At 29.8% G+C, this 21,275-nt stretch overlaps 1 protein-coding gene across 2 annotated transcripts in view; it reads left to right on the forward strand.

Moving 5' to 3' along the window:
- LOC139425132 (carboxypeptidase inhibitor SmCI-like) overlaps positions 1 to 14,204 on the forward strand; it is a 16,621-nt gene extending 2,417 nt beyond the window's left edge. The window contains exons 2-7 of one of the 2 annotated variants that reach the window (XM_071178416.1): positions 464 to 646; positions 2,016 to 2,219; positions 3,915 to 4,100; positions 7,519 to 7,704; positions 8,597 to 8,782; positions 11,484 to 14,204. In XM_071178416.1, coding sequence (XP_071034517.1) covers positions 464 to 646; positions 2,016 to 2,219; positions 3,915 to 4,100; positions 7,519 to 7,704; positions 8,597 to 8,782; positions 11,484 to 11,488 — 950 coding nt within the window. In that variant the 3' untranslated portion in view covers positions 11,489 to 14,204. The remainder of the gene's footprint in view (positions 1 to 463; positions 647 to 2,015; positions 2,220 to 3,914; positions 4,101 to 7,518; positions 7,705 to 8,596; positions 8,783 to 11,483) is intronic. The other variant, XM_071178417.1, reaches the window with a different exon arrangement.
- The last annotated feature ends 7,071 nt before the right edge of the window (positions 14,205 to 21,275 follow it).

A 21,275-nucleotide genomic window follows, 5' to 3' on the forward strand; every position in this document is an offset into this window, starting at 1 on the left:
TAATATATCCTGAGAACAAAATAAAGCAGAGATATAATCTCTGCATCAGCTCACACAATTATATCCGCAAAACGGAGTGCTTTCTAATATTTTATTAGTATAGCCAAAGCCAAATATATCAATACAATAGTGTGAGGAGCTCTCAACAAATTTATAAAAATACAACACATAAATAAAGTAACATTAAGTAATTAATGTGTTCTATTTTCGTTTAAATTTTGAGTGCTCCTCACACTATTGTAATGTATTGATATGATTTGCTTTGGCTATATTGATATAATATTAAAAAGCACTCTTTTTTGCGGATATAATCGTGAGAGCTGATGAAGAGATTATATCTTTTCTTTATTTTGCTCACCGGATTTGATCTAAGTTGCTTTTAGATAAATAAAAAAATAAGAAAATTGGCTTGTTTAATGTATGAATATATTCAAAAAATGATTTCTATTATGCACTTTTAAAGCTTGTCCTCCACATTCTCAATTCAATTCATGTGGGACATTCTGCCCGGTGACGTGTGAAAATTTTCGAACTCCACCAGAATTTTGTATTCAAGTCTGCAAAACCGGTTGTGTATGTGAAAGCGGTTATGTTTTAGAAGAGGATGGAAACTGTGTTTTACCAGAAAATTGTGCAAATGACAATAGTACGTACTTATTTTTCTTCTTAATATTTTTATATTCCATATTTTATTATATAATGCTTAGTACATTAATATTTATTCATATAAACAATGACATATGCGTCATAGTTTATGACATATATACTCTGGTCTATGACACATAAACTATGTCATATAAACTAGACAGACATATAAACTATGTCATTTATGATAATATAATAAAATTTATTTACATGAACAAACTATTCTCTATAATAATTGTGATGTATATGTTTCCGGCAATGCCTGAAACATAAGCTTTCTATGGAATACTCAGAGTATTTCATAAAGTACTAGGCATTTTTAGTTAAGTATAAGATATGAGAATTAATGTATACCTCACATAGGCATTGTATATAAAATATCTAGGCAATCTATGAAATGGCAAAGTAGACGAAACGGTTTTAATTCCTGAAAAACACATAAGTTAATTAAAAGAAATATTGTAAGACTGGCATTAAAGCGACCAATTATGTTATAAGAAATGTATTAAATACCGTACTCTATAGAATATATCAGCATTTAAAAATGCCTGTAACCATGTAACACTTTTATACTTGGTTAGAAATAAGCAGTATTCGCATCAAAATAAACTAAAGAATCAAGATTTTGGACAGTTGATTACCCAATATAAACTGACATCTTTTTTTGCATCGGGTCACTATAAAAAAAATTTAGATGTGTTGGTTTAACTGAAAAGAGCAGGTATAATTGCATCATGTAAATAATGATATGGGTTTGTCAACAAACAATGTGCCATATAGCCAATGTTAATATGCTATCGGTGATGATGCCGGCTCAATCTGTTGGCCAATGGCACTCTTTTTAGCCGTAGCAGTTTCAATGGACGATGTCGGGCCGTCAGGTAGGTTTTTAGCAATACAAATCCGAATTTCCAAATCAGTACCGGCACTCAGGGTGCTGGTACTTTTTATCATAAGATCTATTTTCATCAGTACATGTTACAGAACAAAAGATTTGATATACTGTATTTACTGTAATTATTTTTACAAAAAATAATTGCAGTAAATTAAATGAATCATTCGAATTGAATAAATATTATTGTAAAAATTACGGTATAATATATAACGGTAAAAATTGATTTTACAGTAAAAGCAATTTCATGGATGAAGCACCCAAAGTGCCGGTAGTTAATTCCGTAATTCGATTCACAATTTTTACAATGTATGAATTTTCACAATATGTTTCATTATGCCCTAAATGTTTGTTTGCTGGGTAGAAAGGAGATATGTCATTGCTTTTATGACTTCGAGAAATGCGCGTAAAAGTCTATAATTTATGTCGACAAGGTTGAATCCTCATATTTTATAAATTATTGTAAATTTTCTTACAGATGTTATTTCGCAGCAGACTGATAAGCCAGATAAATGTAATTTACCTGTGGACAGTGGTTTATGTCATGCGTTGTTTTACAACTTTGCCTTCAACCAAACTAGCGGACGTTGTGAAGAGTTTGCATATGGAGGCTGTGGTGGAAACGCGAACAATTTTGATACATTAGAAGAATGTGAGGCTACTTGTGGAGATAACGTTAAAAGTAAAACATGTTAATTACTAATTGTTAGCTTTTAAGAACAGTTTAAAGTTAAAATAAGTGCCCAAACAAGATGTTCCTAGTCAGAACTACTTGTGAATCATGAAAACTTAAGAATAGAGTATGAACATAAAAATAAAAAGCTCACAGTTGCCAATCGAAAATAAAATGAAGAAATTAATGCATAATAGAAAGCAGGAGAAAACGTTGTAGACAGTGGGACTCGGATATCAACCAGCAAATTTTCCGAAATTCTTCTTGTATCTAAAATGTAAAAAATTTTTGTCATTCATATGTTGTACTGATATGAGTGTCGCCTCTTTGGTACTCGAATCATGTTCACATTTTTCTATATCTTTTATGAAGAAATCAGAAGTTTTTATTTTAAGTTTAAATGTATGTTTCACTATAGTCTTGGGTCAGAATAGATCGGCTGATATGGCGTCAGTGCCTTGTCCGAGAGACCGTCAGTTCAAATCCCACCGGTCGAAAATAAAATGGTGACTGGTACACGTTAAATCTTTTGGCGTAATGAAGTTCCATAACAAGTCAATAGCTCAGTGGGTAGTGGATTAAAAAAATTGGATTATCAAAATTGCGATCTGTAATAATGAAAGGTGTGTGAAGGTGTTAACCCTGTAAAATAGGCTGTGATGAATGTGTGTGGCAAAGTGTGTGTGGTATTCTTGGCCATAGATGGCGCCACAAAAAAAAGACTCACCTCTCTGCTTTAAATTAGGTTGGCTCTACCGAAGCAAAGCTTGCTGGTTTTTGGCAAGTCGCATTTGTGACAATAACAACTACAGAATTATTCCGTTTATTCGTTTCATATTAACTTTGATAAAATTAAATATTCACAGTTTACTTAGGGATTTAGATGCTTTATTTCCTTCTCAGATTTAACCTAATGACTTATTAACTTATTGATGCTATATTTAGGTGCATTACGCTGATTTTCAAAATGCATTTTACATTGTTTTATATTGCATTTATAACTAAAAATGTTATCTTTAAAACAGGAATGATCTTTTCAATAATCTTTTTTAAATATTGGTGTACATATTAAGTGAAAGACTGCCTGGCCCTTTTTAAGAATGCCATTTAAAATCTCATATTTTTACAAAATGATACATGAAAATAATATGTTAAAATAATGTATCAAAATAATTTTTTAAAATTAGAATTTCTTGAGGAATTATAGAAACTATCTGTGTGATATTCAGTAAATTTTTATCTTCTAGAATCTTCTTAAGAAATATATTGATGTTCAAAAATATCTAATTGTATTACAAACTTGATAAATCTATTTTTGAAATTATCAACTTCAAATTAGCTTTTTATGCATAAAAAGTTAGTTCACAGCGTAAACATCAACTTGGTACAGCTGATAAAATTTCTTTTATCACAGATTTTAAACAAAACTAAATGTGGCTATTACTTAAATAGTGAAACTATATTTATTTAACGTTAGAAAAATATAATAAATATAATTTTAATTATCTGAAAATCGCGATTCAGTTTTAAATTTACCTAGAGCATAAGCTTTAACTCGTTTATGTGAATAAAATAGTATTGTTTTAACAAGACAGAATATTTTGTAATAAAGTTCGTATTTAATAGGTGTGACTTTTTAGCATTATTAAATATTTTTAATACTCTTGCTCTAAAACCGAAATATCAATGTATTTTTTTTTTCAGTTCCTCAACTACCTTTTGCTTGTCAGCAAGATAAAGAAGTCGGGACATGTGATCAAAATTTTTCCAGATTCTTTTACAACATGGAAATTTCACAATGCCAGGAATTTATTTACGCAGGATGTAGAGGAAATAGTAACAATTTTCAAGATTTAGAAGACTGTGAAGCAGTTTGTCAAACTGATATAGGTATATGTCTCATGGAAAAAAATATTTATAACTCATCTACGAAAGAACAAAATAAGGAATCCAAATTAAATTCAATTCCTTTTTTCAAATTATTTTAAAGATGCACAGTAAAGTATTCCGGATCAAATTCGTAAGATACATTTTTAATGTAAAATAGTACACCATAATTTTTTAAGTAATATTTGTTAAATTAGAGTGATTCGGTGATTTTATGGTAATTATTATCGTCTAACATACAGTATATCAGATTTTTGGCTCAGTAACATGATCCGGTTAAAAAAAATACGGTAAAAAGTACCGGCAACCTGAATACCGGTATTTGTTACCGTAATTTGATACAGTATTTTTTACACTGTAATGTAATTTCTTTCATTGTACAGATTTTTTTTTAACACAGCATATTTTAAATGTAAACACAGATTCGTCTTCTTTATTGACTTGGCAGCTCTTTGAGGGCCAAAGCCTTTTCTTATTTCTTCATTCTGCTTTGTTCCTCACCAGGGTGTTCTAGTTGTTCACTTTTAGTGCTTCTATACCCCCAATGACGCAGTCAACCAACTTTAGTGTGGGCCTAAATCTGGGTTGTATTATATTCTACTTGGTTTAAAATGAGAAAATATATAAAATTAAGGAGGAGAGGTTCATTTGCCAGTATGTCTATTCAGAATTCAATTTGATGTGGTTTATTTTAATATGATGTATAATATCTGCCTCTCTATGCAGCTTGTACAGACAACACCTTAAGGAAAGAAGGCCTCTACACGGCTCAATTTAGTATTTCGGCGTAACGAACACAGACAGCGCTGTGAGGGAATTTCGTAATATGTCACTACATTTGGACTACTAAAGCAGTGTTCCCCAACCTTTTTATCACCACGGACCTGTCAACGTTTGATAATTTTACCTCGGCCCTCTGTGGGGGACGTTGATTGTCTATATTTTAGATAATATTGATTTATTAATTTTAATTTAATTGTATTTAAACATGCTTTCAAAATAAAACTCAGTTACACCAAAAAATAAATGTAAAGTGATTTAACATTATAGCTTACTAGAACGTTAAATCAATGAGAACCCTGAGTTTCTTTGCTATGAGACCGTCCCATCTGTGGGTAATCGGCGACAATGACAACCGAAGTGTGTTGCTTATGTCCAGTTTATTCCGTTACTTTGTTTTGATTGCTGCTACTGCAGAAAACCCCGCTTCACACAGATAGGTTGTCGGAAATTGCAATAGGGATTTAAGTACTGTTGTGGCAATCTCGGGGCATTCTGCCATGACTTTAATCCAGAACACCGACAGAGTTGTTGTCTTGAACGTAGTCTTAAGGATGCCGTTATTTTCAATCTCCAGCAGTTGATCTTCTTCTTCCGCAGACATGATAGATTCGCCCGATTTGTTGACAAATGGGTCGCAGATCCATTCCTTCACAGTTCGTGGGTCTTTTGTGGTTGGGAAGTAGAGCTCGAACTCTTTTGAAAGCAAAGACAGGTGATCGTGCACCAACTGGGATAATGAAATGGGTGACCCAGTACTATTTGATCCATGGATCGGGGGTTCGGGAACACTGTACTAAAGGATCTGTTTTTTCCTTTATGGTAGCCCGTGGGGAAGCCTTTTCTCCTCTATGAGGAGTTGGTACAGATAATTATACTATATGTATTTTCGCGTACCATTGTTATTCACTGCAGCAAGAATCTTTCTCAAAATTTTTCCCTCGAAGTTAGCTCTATTTTCATGAGGTTTTGTCCTAACTCATATTATAAATTAGTGAGCTTATTTAGTTACAAATTTCCATTTCATGTTAGCACAACAGTGTAATTCTTTTTCACTATCTTAAAACCACGAAATACGCTGGTGTGCAAAACTTAAGCAACAAGTGCGTTTTTTGTCATAATTCTACAAGAAATCATCCGATTGACGTGAAATTTGAATATGATGTACATTATTTTGTACTTAAACGATGGTAAAAGAATAATAGCGCAGAAATGAATATAAAGCTTAAAGTAGGGTATGGAACAAAAATAAGCTTTATTTGATATATAGTGGCGTTACACAGGATTGCCTGAAGAAGCGTAAGTACAACTGGCAGATGTTACCTAGTATGGGATATGCCCTCCCTTTACTGTAATTGTTGCTTGGCATCGTATCTCCATGCTAAGCACCAGATTATCCAGGATTTCTTGGGGTAAACGTCTCCATTCCTCCTTTAACGCATCTTTCAGAATGNTTTTTCTGGTAAAATATTATACCGTAAGTTTTACTGTATTTGTTAAATTAGAGTGATTTAGTGATTTTACGGTAATTATTATTGTCTATCTTATAGTATATCAGATTTTTGGCTCAATAACATGCTCCGGTTAAAAAAAAATTACGGTAAGAAGTACCGACAACCTGAATACCGGTATTTTTACCGTAATTTGATACAGAATGTTTTACAGTGTAATGTAATTTCTCTCATTGTTAAAGTATGCTATGTTTTTTACACAGCATACTTTAAACGTAAACACAAATTCGTCTTCTTTATTGACTTGACAGCCTTTTGAGGGCCATAGCCTTTTTTTATTTCTTCATTCTGTTTTCTTTCTCCCCAGAGTGTTCTAGTTGTTTACTTTTAGTACTTCGATACCCTCAATAACGCAATCAACTAACCTTAGTCAGGGTCTAAATCTGGTTCGTATTCTATTTTACTTGGTTTAAAATGAGAAAATATGTAAGTTATTCTTATGGAATATTAAATATGGAATATGGCCATTCGATAGTATGTCTATTCTGAATTCAATTTGAAGTGGTTTGTTTCAATATGATGTATAATATCTGCCTCTCTACGCAGCCTGTATAGACAACACCTTAAAGATAGAAGGCTTCCACATGGCTCAATTTAGTATTTCGACGTAACGAAAATAAACTGCGCAGTGGGGGTTTACGATTGGACTACTAAGGGATCTGATTTTTTCTTAATGGTAACCCGTATGGAGGCCTCCTCTCTTCAAAGAAATGTTGGTACAGATCATTATACTATATGTACCTTCATGTACCATTGTTATTCGCTGCAGCCAGAATCTTTCTCAAAACTTTCGTCTCGAAGATAACTCAATTTTCACGTGGTTTCGCCCTAGCTCAAAATATAAACTAGTGAACTTATTTAGTTAAAAATCTTACTTTCATGTTTGCACAACAGTGTTATTCTTTCTAACGTTCTTAAGGACACGAATTAATTTTCAAAGTGCCACTACGCTTTAACTACTTTGCGATAAGTTGATTTTTTTTTTGAAAAGCAAAATATTTCTAAAATTTGTATGTAACTTTATAAACATTATTATGAATAACATATATGTATTAAAATCGAATGTAGAATGGAATTTAATTCTTTTTTCTTTCTCTGTAACTTCTTCTTAAACTGATACATTTTTGTAGTTTCTCGTCTACCTTTTGCTTGTCAGCAAGATAAAGCAGTCGGCCCATGTGATCAAAATCTTGCAAGATTCTTTTACAACAGGGATACTGCCCAATGCCAAGAATTTATTTATGGAGGATGTGAAGGAAACGATAATAACTTTCAAAGCTTAGAAGACTGTAAAGAAATTTGCCGAGTTGGAATGAGTAAGTATGCTATGATAATTAAATATAAACAATAATACAATAGAACAACAAATTAAGGAATATTATTTAGATTATAATAAAAATGAAAGAAAGCAAATAAAAAGCTATAAATTAAATGAACCAAATAAAAAAATGAATAAATGAAGAAAGTAAAAAAAAGTAAATGAAAATAAAATTAAATAAAAGACATGAATAAATGAATAAAAATATGAAATAAATTAAAAGTAAAAAACAAGAAAAGAAGTGAAAATTTCCTTGAGTAGATTTCTTCACACAATTTTTTTTTAATCCTATTGTTTGTAAATACGAAAGCAAATATGATTTATATTTAAAAAAGGGAAAGCTTTAAATCTAATTAGATTTGAAGTCATTAAAAGTGGAAAAAATTAACATATTGCAAGTCGCTAGACGTGAATGAAGAAAATAAATTAAATTTGAAAAAGAAAACGTTATGTTGCCAAGGAAAAAAATTAAAAATAAAGTAAAGTTGAAAATCAAAATTGGGAAATCCACGTTAGCCGAGTGAAGCAACTCAGAGTAAGATATATTGCCAAGTGGTATGGTATAGTGGTGAGGAACTCATGTGATTATAAGAGAATCGGTATGCTTGTTTAATACATGTATGACTTTTATGTATGATTTATACGATTTTTTTTTGCTTCCATATTGTAATTAGTTTTAACTATTTCGAAAACATGATTTTATCTACTTAATATTATTTACTTAAGATTATTTATGCTTCAAAACTTTTTTGAAATGCTGTTTTAGTTTGCTTTTCTTCAAAGTAGTTTGTCATGTCAGTTCTCTGCCACATATAAAAATTCAGATTAGCAATTTTTAATTTTCATCTTTTTTCATGTCCAAAACTTAAACTTCAATAAATATTTCTCAGTTCCGCATCTACCTCAAGCCTGTCAGCAAGAAAAGGAAGTTGGATCATGTGCACAGAATTTTTCAAGATTCTTTTACAATAAGGAAATTTCACAATGCCAGGAATTTATTTATGCAGGATGCGAAGGAAATGATAACAATTTTCAAGATTTAGAAGACTGTGAAGCAGTGTGTAAAACTGAAAGAGGTAACTGTATTTTGATAATATAATAATTCTATCGATAAATGCACGGGAATATAAAACTAAAGAGTGCGTATAAAATAAGGGAAGAAAAACTAAAATGCGTTATTTCTAAGTCTAAGGGCAAATTTTTAAAAAAGAAAGCTTCTAACACAATTATTCTTTTAAGACGAAAATACTTTTTTTATTTGCAGAAATTTTATTACTTAAAGAATTGCTTGAAGGCATAATACATTATTAAACATTCTAATATTCTATCAATTATCAAATATTCTGCATTATATAATCGATGGAATACGGGGGAACATTCTATAATATTCCATAGAATCGCGATGGCTCAGGGGATAGAGCGTTCGCCTTCCAATGAGGTGAATCGGGGTTCGATCCCGGCGATGACTGGTCGATACCAATTCCACATCCGGATTGCGCCGACCACAGTGCTGTCGTGAAATATCCTCAGAGGTAGACGGATCATGGGTTAGAGACCCTTTGTCGTCAGACTAACCGTGGGAGGTTCTCGTGGTATTCCTCTCCATGTTACGCAAATGCGGGTTAGTTCCATAAAAAAGATCTCCCAATAGTTGATCCAAGAGTTCCCTTGTCTTCTGGATAGGGTTCAAAATTAAAAGGCCACAGAGTTGAGCATTAGTAGTCGTAAACCCAAAAATTGTTGCGGCTGTTCAACGACAGTTATAAAATAAAAAATAATATTCCATGAATTTTAATCTTCCTATGTTTGTTAAATCTCGAAATGATATTTTATCATATTTATTTTATCTACATTTATATCACTTCTTCAATTGAAAAAACTGAAGTGCTAAATTAGTTAGGTTCATGACAACTATAAATTATTCAGACATCTATCTTAGCATTTGTATTCAAAAATAAAACAAAATATAATATTTTGACTGAAAAATATATTTCGGTAAGTGTAATTTTTTAAATTCATCTCAAAATTAAATGATGGATACTAAATGTCAATTTAATTCTATCAATTATCAAATGTTCTACATTAAATAATTGATAGAATACTGGGAAACATGATGGAACATTCCATCAATTTTAAACTTTCTATCTTTACCAAATCTAGAAATGAATATATACTTATATCTCGATATTTATATTACTTTTTCAATTGAAAAAATAAGAAGTTTAGGTGCTAAATTAGTTAAGTCCATGACAACTATAAATTACTTGGGAATTTATTTTAGCATTTGAATATAAAAATAAAGCATAATCTAATATTTAGGCTGAAAAATAAATTTTGGTAAGAATAATTGTTTTTAATTAATCTCAAAATGAAATGATAGATTCTAAATGATACTTTATTGTTAACTTAATTAAACAAAATTTACAAAAGTGGACTACTTCAACGTTTTAGTCCTCCACAGAAGTGTGAGAACTTTTTATACTCAGTAAAATTCATGGTGCAATGTCTATCCGTTTTGCTACTGAAAGACTCTAAACATTGTGGGAATGATTACTTTATTTCACCGAATTACTTTATTTCACCGTTGATACCGAATCAAATGTTACACACTTCAAAAGGTGCAGATAATTCTTAGTACCAATGGGTCAGAAGGCTTTCACCAATTTGCAGCTCGTTGCTTGTTGGTGAAAAAGTTTGTCTTTTGAAAAGGCAAAATCTCCGTGAAGTTGGGAAATATAGTTGTTTTTTTTAAACTATTTAACTAAATTATTAAGTGAAATAGTAGGGCTTGTTTTGAACAAATGCTTTTAAACCATATTCAAAGTTTAAGGCTAAAAATTGTGCGTTTTCAACATAGTGAACAAGATGGTAGTTTGTTCACATGAACTGTTTTTCTCTTCGGATTTAATCGACAAACTCATCATAGCGCATTTAATGTCTGGTAAGTTTCAATCCTCTTACCTGATTGATAAAAAATAATTGTGGTCGATTATTTGCTAAGTTATTTCCGTCGCCTTATCGGATTGATATGGCAAACAACTCGTATATACTGTTATAAAATGAATGCATGTGTTTAGTTGTAGTATAATATTATGAGTAATGTATTTATCTAATTATTTTTACATAAATGTGCCAATTGTAACAAATAAAATTTATAATATTTAACTTCTATTCACTTCGATTTTGTTTTAATTGATATTAATATTTTGTCTGTGTTGCGAGTGTGTTTGATTAACAAACTAATTTTATTTTAATAAATATTGTTTATATTCATCCTGATCTTATGGTTCTTGCTTTAGATTGCATCGTAAAAGTAACTTAACTGATTCTTATGTGTATCATACATACTGCAATTATTAAGTTTAGTGTTACTAAATAAATTTAGTGAACTGGCAAATTTTCATCAAATAGTGAAAAAGAACTATCTAGAGCTTTACTACACGAAACACTATTCTTGGTTTTGCTGTAGTGGAACATTTAGTGAAGCACTAATTTGGTGTAAAGTTGCTGCCACCAATAATGATGTTTAGATACACGAAAACTTTTTAAAATATACAGTTTAAAACTTTTTCGGTACAGTTTTTTTAAGTTGATAGGGATATCTTATTTAAAATAAATATTTAAATCACATAACATCGTGAATTATTATTTAATGTAATATTTTGAAAGGAAAAAAAATACCAGGCATTTTTCGAGGGCGAACCATTTAGCTCCCAAAGGCATTTAATGATTTATAGGTAAAATAATGAATACACATGTTTTCAATATTTTTTGCAGATTAATCTTGTGTGATCAGAGAATGATGGGTTAATCTCCTGAATGACGAAGCAATCACCGGGGAGTGCAGAAAAAAATGGACAAAAGTTGGCGAAATATAAAGATTGTTTCGTACTTTTCACTCATAATATATTAATTTAGAATCCTTATCTAAAGTAAACAAAAAATAATTTTATTCATCGGAGTATGGACACTAACATGTAAGTGAAAACGTTAACAGAATCTAATGAATCGCTATTAAAGAAAATGGAATTAAAAATATGAAAGAATCTGAGCCATCATTATTGGCTAATAAAATTTGAAGATGTCTCTGACGGGCATATTTCTTGTCTTCATAGGTTCATTAAGCAATAGAGCAGTTTGTGATGGTTTTAATCTTGCCTTTTTGTAACCCTTCCCCCCGTTTTTTTAATTTTTTCACCCTCCGATAATAAGGATTCTAGAACAAATATTAAAAAGGCGTTGATTGTGGAGCACCCTGCATTAAAAACATTTTTCTGCTTCAATCTGTATTGGTTCTGAATGAATAAATTGACTGAAACTTGCAAAAGAAGTTGTTTTCTTTACTGCTCTAACTATTAGACATAGATGAAACACCGGTGCCTTTTATATACATTGTTCTCTTGACGATCTTGTTAGAAGTGAAATATATATTGCTATTTTTCAATTATTGTAAAATGTCTAATAGTTTCTATAGAATCTATTATAAAACCAGAATTATATATGTACTAAAATATGATATCCAATAAAAGTAGTTAAATTATTTTCTTTCATTAATAATAAACAATTTAACAACAATTGATTTTTTAAATTAAAGAAACTTCAATGTTTCATGCCATAAGTTTTCATGCTATATTTCATAAGCGTAAGTTATTAAAATGCTAAATTTAAAAATGCTCACTTACTGTGGCCTAAAGTAATACAAAATAAAGAAAAAAGTATGAAAATATGTTAATTAAAAATTTTAAAAGGGCTAATAGATCTACAAATTTTAATTGATAATATTGTTTTAGAACTTTTAAAAAAATTGTTTTTGTTTTACGTTCGACATGAATTGTACCAAATTGTATTGTAATGATAATAAAAAAGGAAAAATAATAACAATGCTGATGCTTTAAAATTATAGAAAAAACAGAAAGAAAAAAATTTTTTGTGTAAAAGTTCAGAGTTGTGTCCTATAATTTTCTCGTAGGGTTGTGTTAAATGATTTTTTATTGTGTTACCAGTTATTCCAAATATAGCTGATGATTTGTAAAAGCAACTTAAGAAGAACGGGAGGAGCTCGAAATGAGTTTTCAGCATTCTGCATATGAAACCAGAATTTATTGTTACCATGTTTCAGAATTGTTTACGCATTTTGTTAACAGATGGCGCAAATAACTGAGAAAAATCCGAAACAGCGTTATTAAAATAATTGTCAATTAAAGTAACAATGAAGTGCATTTTGGCAAAATTATGTAACTTCTATGAAACTGATTTCGTTGTAATGATACGTACAGCTGATAACTTTGTATTATTACTTTAATAATAGGCAGCGCCAGCTGTTGTCATAGCATGTAACTAATTTAAAAACGTTGGAAGAACGAATTACCTCATAGAATGTTGCAAACCGTACATTTTTATTTCCTACCATCTTTCTTTATTGAATGTTAATGCTTAGGACAATTGTTATATTATATGAAGAAATTCATTGGTTGATAATTTAGTAATCCTTTTTTTTCATACAGATGATAGCCTTCCGAATTTTAGAGATAAAGAAACATTTTATTTTAAATGAGCATGATAAGTGTTATAAAGAGAACACACGCTCTTAGAAGAAAAAAATAAAGAATAACTAATCTTTGGAATAGTCTGTTTCATCTTATCTTTTTTTCTAATCGTTTCCTGTTTATAAAGAAGGTGCTGTGTGAATTTATTTCTTCTGACACAGTTTAAAATTCAATTACAGAATTTTGTAGATTTTTGAGACAAATCCAGGTTTAAAATAATATTTAAAATAAACTTTAGCTGAAGGCATACTAAACTGTGCAAGTTTTAGTCAAATTGGTTGAAAATTGTAATAATGGTGTCTGCGACTGATTGTGAAAAGGAGGAAATGACATTTTAAATTAGTAAAAATGGTCGCTTGTCAATGTAAAACGAGCTTTGCTCAGTGGCACCACCTAATTAATATTAATTCAATTCTAGTTAATATTAATTTCACACAAATTAGTATTTTATATAGCGTGTCCTCTAAATTTTACCCTTATATATATTTTTTTAAAAATCCTCGAAACTAAAATCAAGTGAAAGTACATATATTTGATGTAGCAAAATTACAACTAAGAGAATAATTTTTGAGGGCAACAGAGCTGAAATCATCAAAACCTGTTTGATTGCCGGAAGAAATAGAGGAGTGTTATCTCCAAGTTTCCTCAGAAAATCAAGCTGATTTAAATTTTATCAGTTCGCTTTTAGTTATTATTCACAAGTTATTTGAAGGATTTTTCAATGTTTTTTGTGCTTGAATAAGATTTGAGAACCCTAATGTGTAATGGATAGGGAATTTGATATCCCTAATGTTTCTACTAAATTTTAAATAAATATTCTAAATATATGCATTGAGTGTGTATTCTAAATATATGTCAGTATAGAACACCCTGTAAATATTTATACTGAAAACCATTTGTAAAATTATAAATCTTGGATTAATAAATAATGTGATTTTGTGTGAAAAATTTATTATACATATTTATTTCTTCATTCAATCATCTTGCGTTATTAGCTTCCATAAGTAATCTGGTTGCGTTATACATAATAATTACAATTATATTTATATTTTATTTAGGAAAGTATGGGCATTTTTTTATAGGGAATTCAATAGCTGCGCCCTTTTTTAAAACAAATAAATGAGTTATATTGATTAAAATTGCTCAAAATTCAAATTAAAAATAAGTAGTAAATGGACTTTGTAAAGAAATATTTTTTTAATTTTGCGTTCATTAATTATAACGTCATAAAATTTTTTTTTTTAAATACAAGCGGGAGCTAAGCTGCCTGTTTGCTGTCGCTCACTTATCTCTTTGATTGCGGAATTAGGCTTTCTTATTATTTTCTTTATCATGAAACAGTTTTTTCTACGAAAGTTGAATTCAATTCAAGGAATGAAAAAATATGTAGTCTTTGAAAAAAATGTACCAAGCACGTGGAAATTGAAAAAACGCATTTAGTGCATGTTTAAAAAATAATTAAAATAAATAAAGAAAGAAAATTATCCTTAAATATCCATACATTTTAAATATAATTGTATTAAATAAAATTTTATTTGATTTAAAAATATAATTGAATAATTAAAAGAAAAACAAAAACGACAGGAAAAAGGATTTTCTTAAAAAGCTATTAAAATTTACGAACATCAAACGTTTTTTCTTCGACAATCCATTGTTCTTAGTTTAATGATTAAATAAGAAAGAACAATGACGAAAAATAATTTCTCAGAAATTCCTTTGAATAAATATAAGAAACATTGAGTGAAAACTGTTTATTTTCTAAATGTTAAGTCAGATGAGTGAAAATGAGGTTATTAATCTTTCTCTGCACTGTTATTGGGATTTTTGCTAATCAGGAAGAAAAAGGTAAATAATCTGTACATTAGGGTTGTAATGTTCATTGCGCTTAAAAAAAGTAATATTTAAGGTAAGTTCGAAATTTTGATATTTTCTTTTTAACTTTTTGTTTTAAACATTCAAATGGTACTCTTAAAAGATAATCTTTTTTAAACTTTTGTCATTTTTAAAATTGAAATAATTTATTTTGGCTTCAGAAAACACCAAAATATATTCATAAACTATCAAATTCATGAACTATCTTAATTTATAAGATACATATAAAAATAGAAACAGTAACTATAATAAATTCCAATTTAGTGTTCTAATTGTAATTAATATTGTTGAAAGCAAAATATATATTTTTTGTGTAATAAAGAGAAATGTGTTATAAAGAATGTGACAAAAATGTTCTTTCTTTATTTTTTTTCTCCAAAATAAGAGTCATAATCTATAAGGAAAGATTTCTTATATCTGTTTTAAAATGTAGATTAAAAGATAGTAATTATTGTGATGTTTAAATATTATGATATATACTGTACGTGAAACCATTGTAAATCATTAGTGATCAGATAAATTTTCAAAATTTAAAATCCACGCTGTGTCATGTCAAGAAATAAAAAAAATAACGAAATCTCAAATTTAGGATACGTATATTAACAATAGCACCTTGATTTTACAAAAATAACTTTCACATAATCTCTATACTTTTTTTCATAAAAAATTGTTTTTGACAAAAATAACACATTAAACACATTTAAGTAGTCTCTTGTTTTTAGATAAAAATAATACACTTCAGCGACGAACTTAAAAATTCGACAAATGCAATTATTTTTAAACTTTTTCTATGTTCTCACTGCAGCTAATAGAAGGTTTCTGTTTTGAATAAAGCAAAACAACGTGGAAAAAACATAAATAAAGGTAATGAAATAAACATGCTTTAGTTTCGATTTCATAAATAAAAATTTTCGTCAGGGTCTAAACACAAAATGAAAGTAGAAAAATAAAGAGACAAACTCGTTGCAACAAAAGAAGGTGGTTAAACCAGTAGGGTAAGAGGAGCAAGCTTGAACAAGATAATAAAAAAATTAAGAGAGAAAACAGATGTGACGGGATAGGTGTGTGCAAGATGTGCACCATAGTGCAAGTTGTAAAAATTTAATTAAAATAGATTTCCAAACATTAGAAAAGAATTGATTCAGTGAGAACTACTGCTTATAAGTATGTGTGGCATTACATAGAATAAGAAGTCTAATACGCAGAAGCTTTATTAAATATAAGATTTGTTTTTATTTCTTTAAAAACGTAAGGTGAATCACTTTTGTCTTAAATTTTTACATTGAGAAAAAAAGTATGGTCAAAGCTTCCAGAATTTGGCAATATTGGCCATGTTTCTGTTCTGTGACACCAAAAAGCTCGGTAATTTTTATTGCAGCACTTTGGTAATTATGCTGGCAAAATTATGGTTTTATAATGTGTTATAAAATTTAGTAGATGTGGTAAAATTCACTAATTTTATCATTATAACTTAGAATAGCACAAGAACCCCTTTTCCGGTTAAATTTACCTTTCAGTTTTGCATTTTTCAATAATGTGTGGTAATAAGAACTCCAATTCAGAAAACCTTAATTTCTGGTAAACTGTTACTATATGAACAGAAAAATAATAAAATGTATGGTTTAAATATCGTATATTTTGACTTTAACCAGAATTATGGTGATATTTCCCACAAATGTCATTAACATACTGTACGGTAATTTTACCAGCATTATTTCCTTGGTATATTACCACTGAAAATTCAACTCATTACTTTTTTAAAGGGAGGGGAACAACAATTTTTGTCTAAGTCTGGCAAAAATAAAATTTTTCTCTTCTTTTTTGTTCGCAAGAAAAACGTATTCCGAGAAAAAAAGTATGGTCAGAACTACCAGAATATTCTAAGATATACCGTGCTTCTAGATCTATGGGAACACTAATAAACTCAGGAAATTTTTCCGAAGGGCTTTGGTAATTATGTTTTTTAAATTAGCAATAAAATATAGTTTTATAATGTACGATAAATTTGGTGAAAGTGGCAAAATATGGTAATTTTATAAGACACATTACAGCATGGTAAAGAATAATTTATTCGATTAAATTTACTCTCAGTTTTGTATTTCCTACTATATGCGGGGTTAGAAGAACTATAATTTTTAAAACCAGAATTTCTGCCAAACCCTTACCTTATAAACGGAAAAACTACAAAATAAATGGTTTAAATACCGTATATTTTGGTTTTATTATCAGAATTATTTATTTTTCTTATATGAAATGTTATCATTATACAGTACAGTATATTTACCAGAATTTTGCTCTCTGAACAGTTTTAATAAATCTATTTTATTTATCATTTTATCATCTTTTGAAGAGAATCGTGCGAATGATGGCTCAGTCGCTTAAATGAAATTACACGAATTGCAAAAATTACATAATGCTTTGAGATAAAACTTTATCTTGAAATTTGTATAAACTTTAGACCTTCAAGTAGCTCATGATAAGAAAGAGATGTTTAAACGATTTTTCTATCAAGGTGAATAATTGCTCAAATAAAGCAAACATGGACTTGATATTCAACGGTAAAATATGTTGTCAGCTCACGAAAGAAAGTTACATTTTCTCCTAAGAAAATGTATTTGTATAAATACAAAATTTACTGATTTCTCAATACATTAATTAAAATTTAATTTGATGTAACGGTAAAATAGATTTGAAAAGTTTATAGTTGGTGATTTTGAAATATAATATTTAATTATGCCGGCATATAGTACAATATTTAATTATGCTGGCACATAGTACAGTAAGGGAAAAAATGGACCACCCCGAATAATTTTGGATCTAATTATCCGATCTTTACGTGCAACGACTCAATCTCAATGGTTCGAGGGTGTTGTCACAAATATAATAATTAGTTTAGTCACTATTTTAATTTATGAAATCAGACACAAAAACATACTTTCTCTGAATTTCTTACCTCCAAAATATAGGGGGCAGCCGCAATATGGCATATATGTTCCCCATAGCTTGATCAGGAGAGTGATCCAAAGTTTATACCCCTTAGCTAATTATGCATTTTGCGTATTTCGCAATATCTCGAGAACTTTTCGAACGAATTAAAAAATTCTTGAACACAATTGTAAAATTCGTTAATTCAAAGATAATTTCATTAAAGAAACTTTGGTTAGTTAAATGCAAAAAAAGCTTTTGAAATAATTTAAAATCATAAGAATGACAAGTTTCACTTAACAATGTACTCAATCACTTAAATATGGCGCCAATATATACAATACATAGAATAATAATAACAAAAATCACTATTCTTTATTGTCTGCTACGAAACTTGAGAAAAAAGCTTTAAAAATTTAATTTCGTTAAAATAATTATTGAATATGAGTGAAGTATCAAACATTAAATTTTGAAATGTATACATAAAAGGAAGGGTATATCTACGTTAGATGGCCATAGAGGAGAGATGAGATTTCAATTCCTCCGATATTTTTCAATATATTGAAACGTATGTAGTCTCGTAGGAAGATTAGAAATAATATTAATGTAAACTATTTTCTGGTGGTGGAACATTATATATTGTACTATAAAAAATATTTTAAATGCTAAGTATGCATTAATCTTAAATCAAGTTATTATGCCGAAATGTTAAAACACGTAACTGTTATTAAAAAAACACGAGCTTTCTTTGTCTTAGGGAAAAACAGACTAATATAATTTTTAAAATATTCGAAAATAAAATGTATTTTAATAAAAAATTTTTTAAAAATTTGTTTTATAGTTGAAAAGAATTGTATCGCAGAACCCGCAGAAGGACAATGCACTGGAAATGACGCATCCTATTTCTTTTTTCCTGATGAAAATAAGTGTTTCAAAGGATGTGGACAAAATGGTAACAGTTATGCTACCCACGAAGAATGTATACAGGCTTGTAAAAAGAAAAGAACAGGCAAGTTGTGGAGATAATAACAATTTTAAACCATTAAAAGAGAGCAAAGTTCTGTAAATAATTATTAATATCATAATTAACCGTTGTGAAGCTTTTGAGTGCACTGTAAAAAATTTCAGGATCAAATTACGGTAAAAAGTTCCTGCACTAAAGCTGACGAAACATTTCACCGCAAAATTTATTGTTACTGGTACGTGTACGGAATAACTTACGCGTATTTTTTTACAATTATAATCATAGTAAAATCACCGAATTACTCTAATTAAATAAGTATTGACGCAAAAATTATGGCGCAATTTTTATGGTAAGAATGGATATTACGAGCCTAAAGGGTTCGTTCCTTACGCAGTAATTTGAACCGGAATTTTTTACAGTTTAGAGCAGATTTTGGTGAAGATAAAAATCAGATACCAGCAATCATTAACTTGTATTTTCGATTCGAATTTTGACTTGGATATTCGAGAGTAAGCCCAGAAAACAGTAATCTGAGTTTAAACCAGGCTAATGTCCGAGACTAAATTTGACGAGCGTCCGAGATTAAGTCTTAAATAAAGTTTATATTAGGGATGTTGGGCTCATTTTGAAAATCAGAGTATGGCTTTAAATAATAAATAATAGAAACTCTGTTAAAAAAAGTGGCCCGCATGTATATGTGTTTGATGACTTGGTGGATTAGGCAATTAGCAAGCTGGATACACAGGGTTAAAATTTGTGCCCCTTGCTATATTTCCAGATATTTTGCTGAAGGAAAAAAACACGGAATTTATCTCTATGTGTTTGCTGATTATACGAACACATTAAAAGTTTTTCTCTATCAGCTATACAAGTGAAAATATTCAGTTCTTAAAAATGTATATATTGAGCATGACTACCTATTTTAAGTTTTACGCCTAATTATATAAAAAAAACGTAAAAAGAATTATTCGTTTACCAAGCATTAACTAATCCTCAATTAGATATTTTATTTAGTTGACAACACTTGTGCAGAAGGTTTATTAAAAATAAACTCGATTTTCCATACCTATCGACTTTTTCTTCTTCTAAAGCACTACAATTCATTGCTGGTCACGGTCATTTCAAGTAGTTGCCATCTGATCACACAGCGAGGTCACCCACAGCAAGGTTCCTGTAGTTTATTTTATTGATTATCTTCAAGTCTCTTTCAACAGAGTTGAGTCAACTGGTTGGTTATCTTTCTTCTTGTTTACCTTCCACAGAATTTGCAAATGCGAGCTTTTCTACATGGTTTGAAAATTTCGAAGTTAATCATTAAACTACGTTATTCCCAAGGACTGCTGTAAATATATTTCTTTAAATTTTCCGCTTATTGTTTACTTTCAGGTAATTTGCTAACAGCCTAACACTCATAGTCGTGTAGCAAATTAGGTCATGTTAGAGTTTTATAGTTATCAATTTTTGTTATTAGGTCAAGGGTCGGCAACCTATGACTCGTGGCTCACTCAGTGAGCTACTTTATTTTATTTTATAACTGTCGTTGGACAGCTGATCCAGTTTTGAGTTTACGACTACTAATGTTCAACTCCGTACCCTTGTAATTTTGAACCAATCCAGAAGACAAGGAAACTCCTCTATCAGTACCCCCACAGGTATTGATTTGTTATGGGAACATGGTGGACTTTAAGACTCGACAGATTTAACAAGTATCAGTTTACTAACTGGCTGGCTGGGGTCGAACCCACGAACTCTTGGACATGGGCGCAGTGCGTAATCTAAAGTGAAAATGATATGCCACACCAGCAAACACTTCTTTGAAAAATAATTGAAAAATGACAACCACAGATTTTAATCATTAAATCAAGATTTTAACTGATTTTTGAGGTTGTGGTAGTAGTTATTTGTCATGGAGAGTCTATTGTTTGTTCTCGCAGTCAAATTGACAATTTCTCATTCAATGTTAAGTAGTTTTTCAGAAACAAAACTTCCTAAATGTGATTATTTGAAGAATTAGTTTTTAAATAGATAATAATTTTCTTTCTAGATTGTCCTGAAAATTCATTCTTTTACGAATGTGGATCTCCTTGTGAAAAGACCTGTGAAAATTATGATGCAGATAATGTAACTTGCCCTCCAGCGAAATGTATCGTGAAATGCATCTGTATGACTGGATATGTAAAAACTAAAGAAGGAAAATGTGTATTGACCCGTGACTGTCCAGACAATTAAAAGGATAAGAGCACATCAATGTAGCTCTAGTGA

This window comes from Parasteatoda tepidariorum, chromosome 3, assembly GCF_043381705.1.
Source record: "Parasteatoda tepidariorum isolate YZ-2023 chromosome 3, CAS_Ptep_4.0, whole genome shotgun sequence".
NCBI lineage: Eukaryota > Metazoa > Arthropoda > Arachnida > Araneae > Theridiidae > Parasteatoda > Parasteatoda tepidariorum.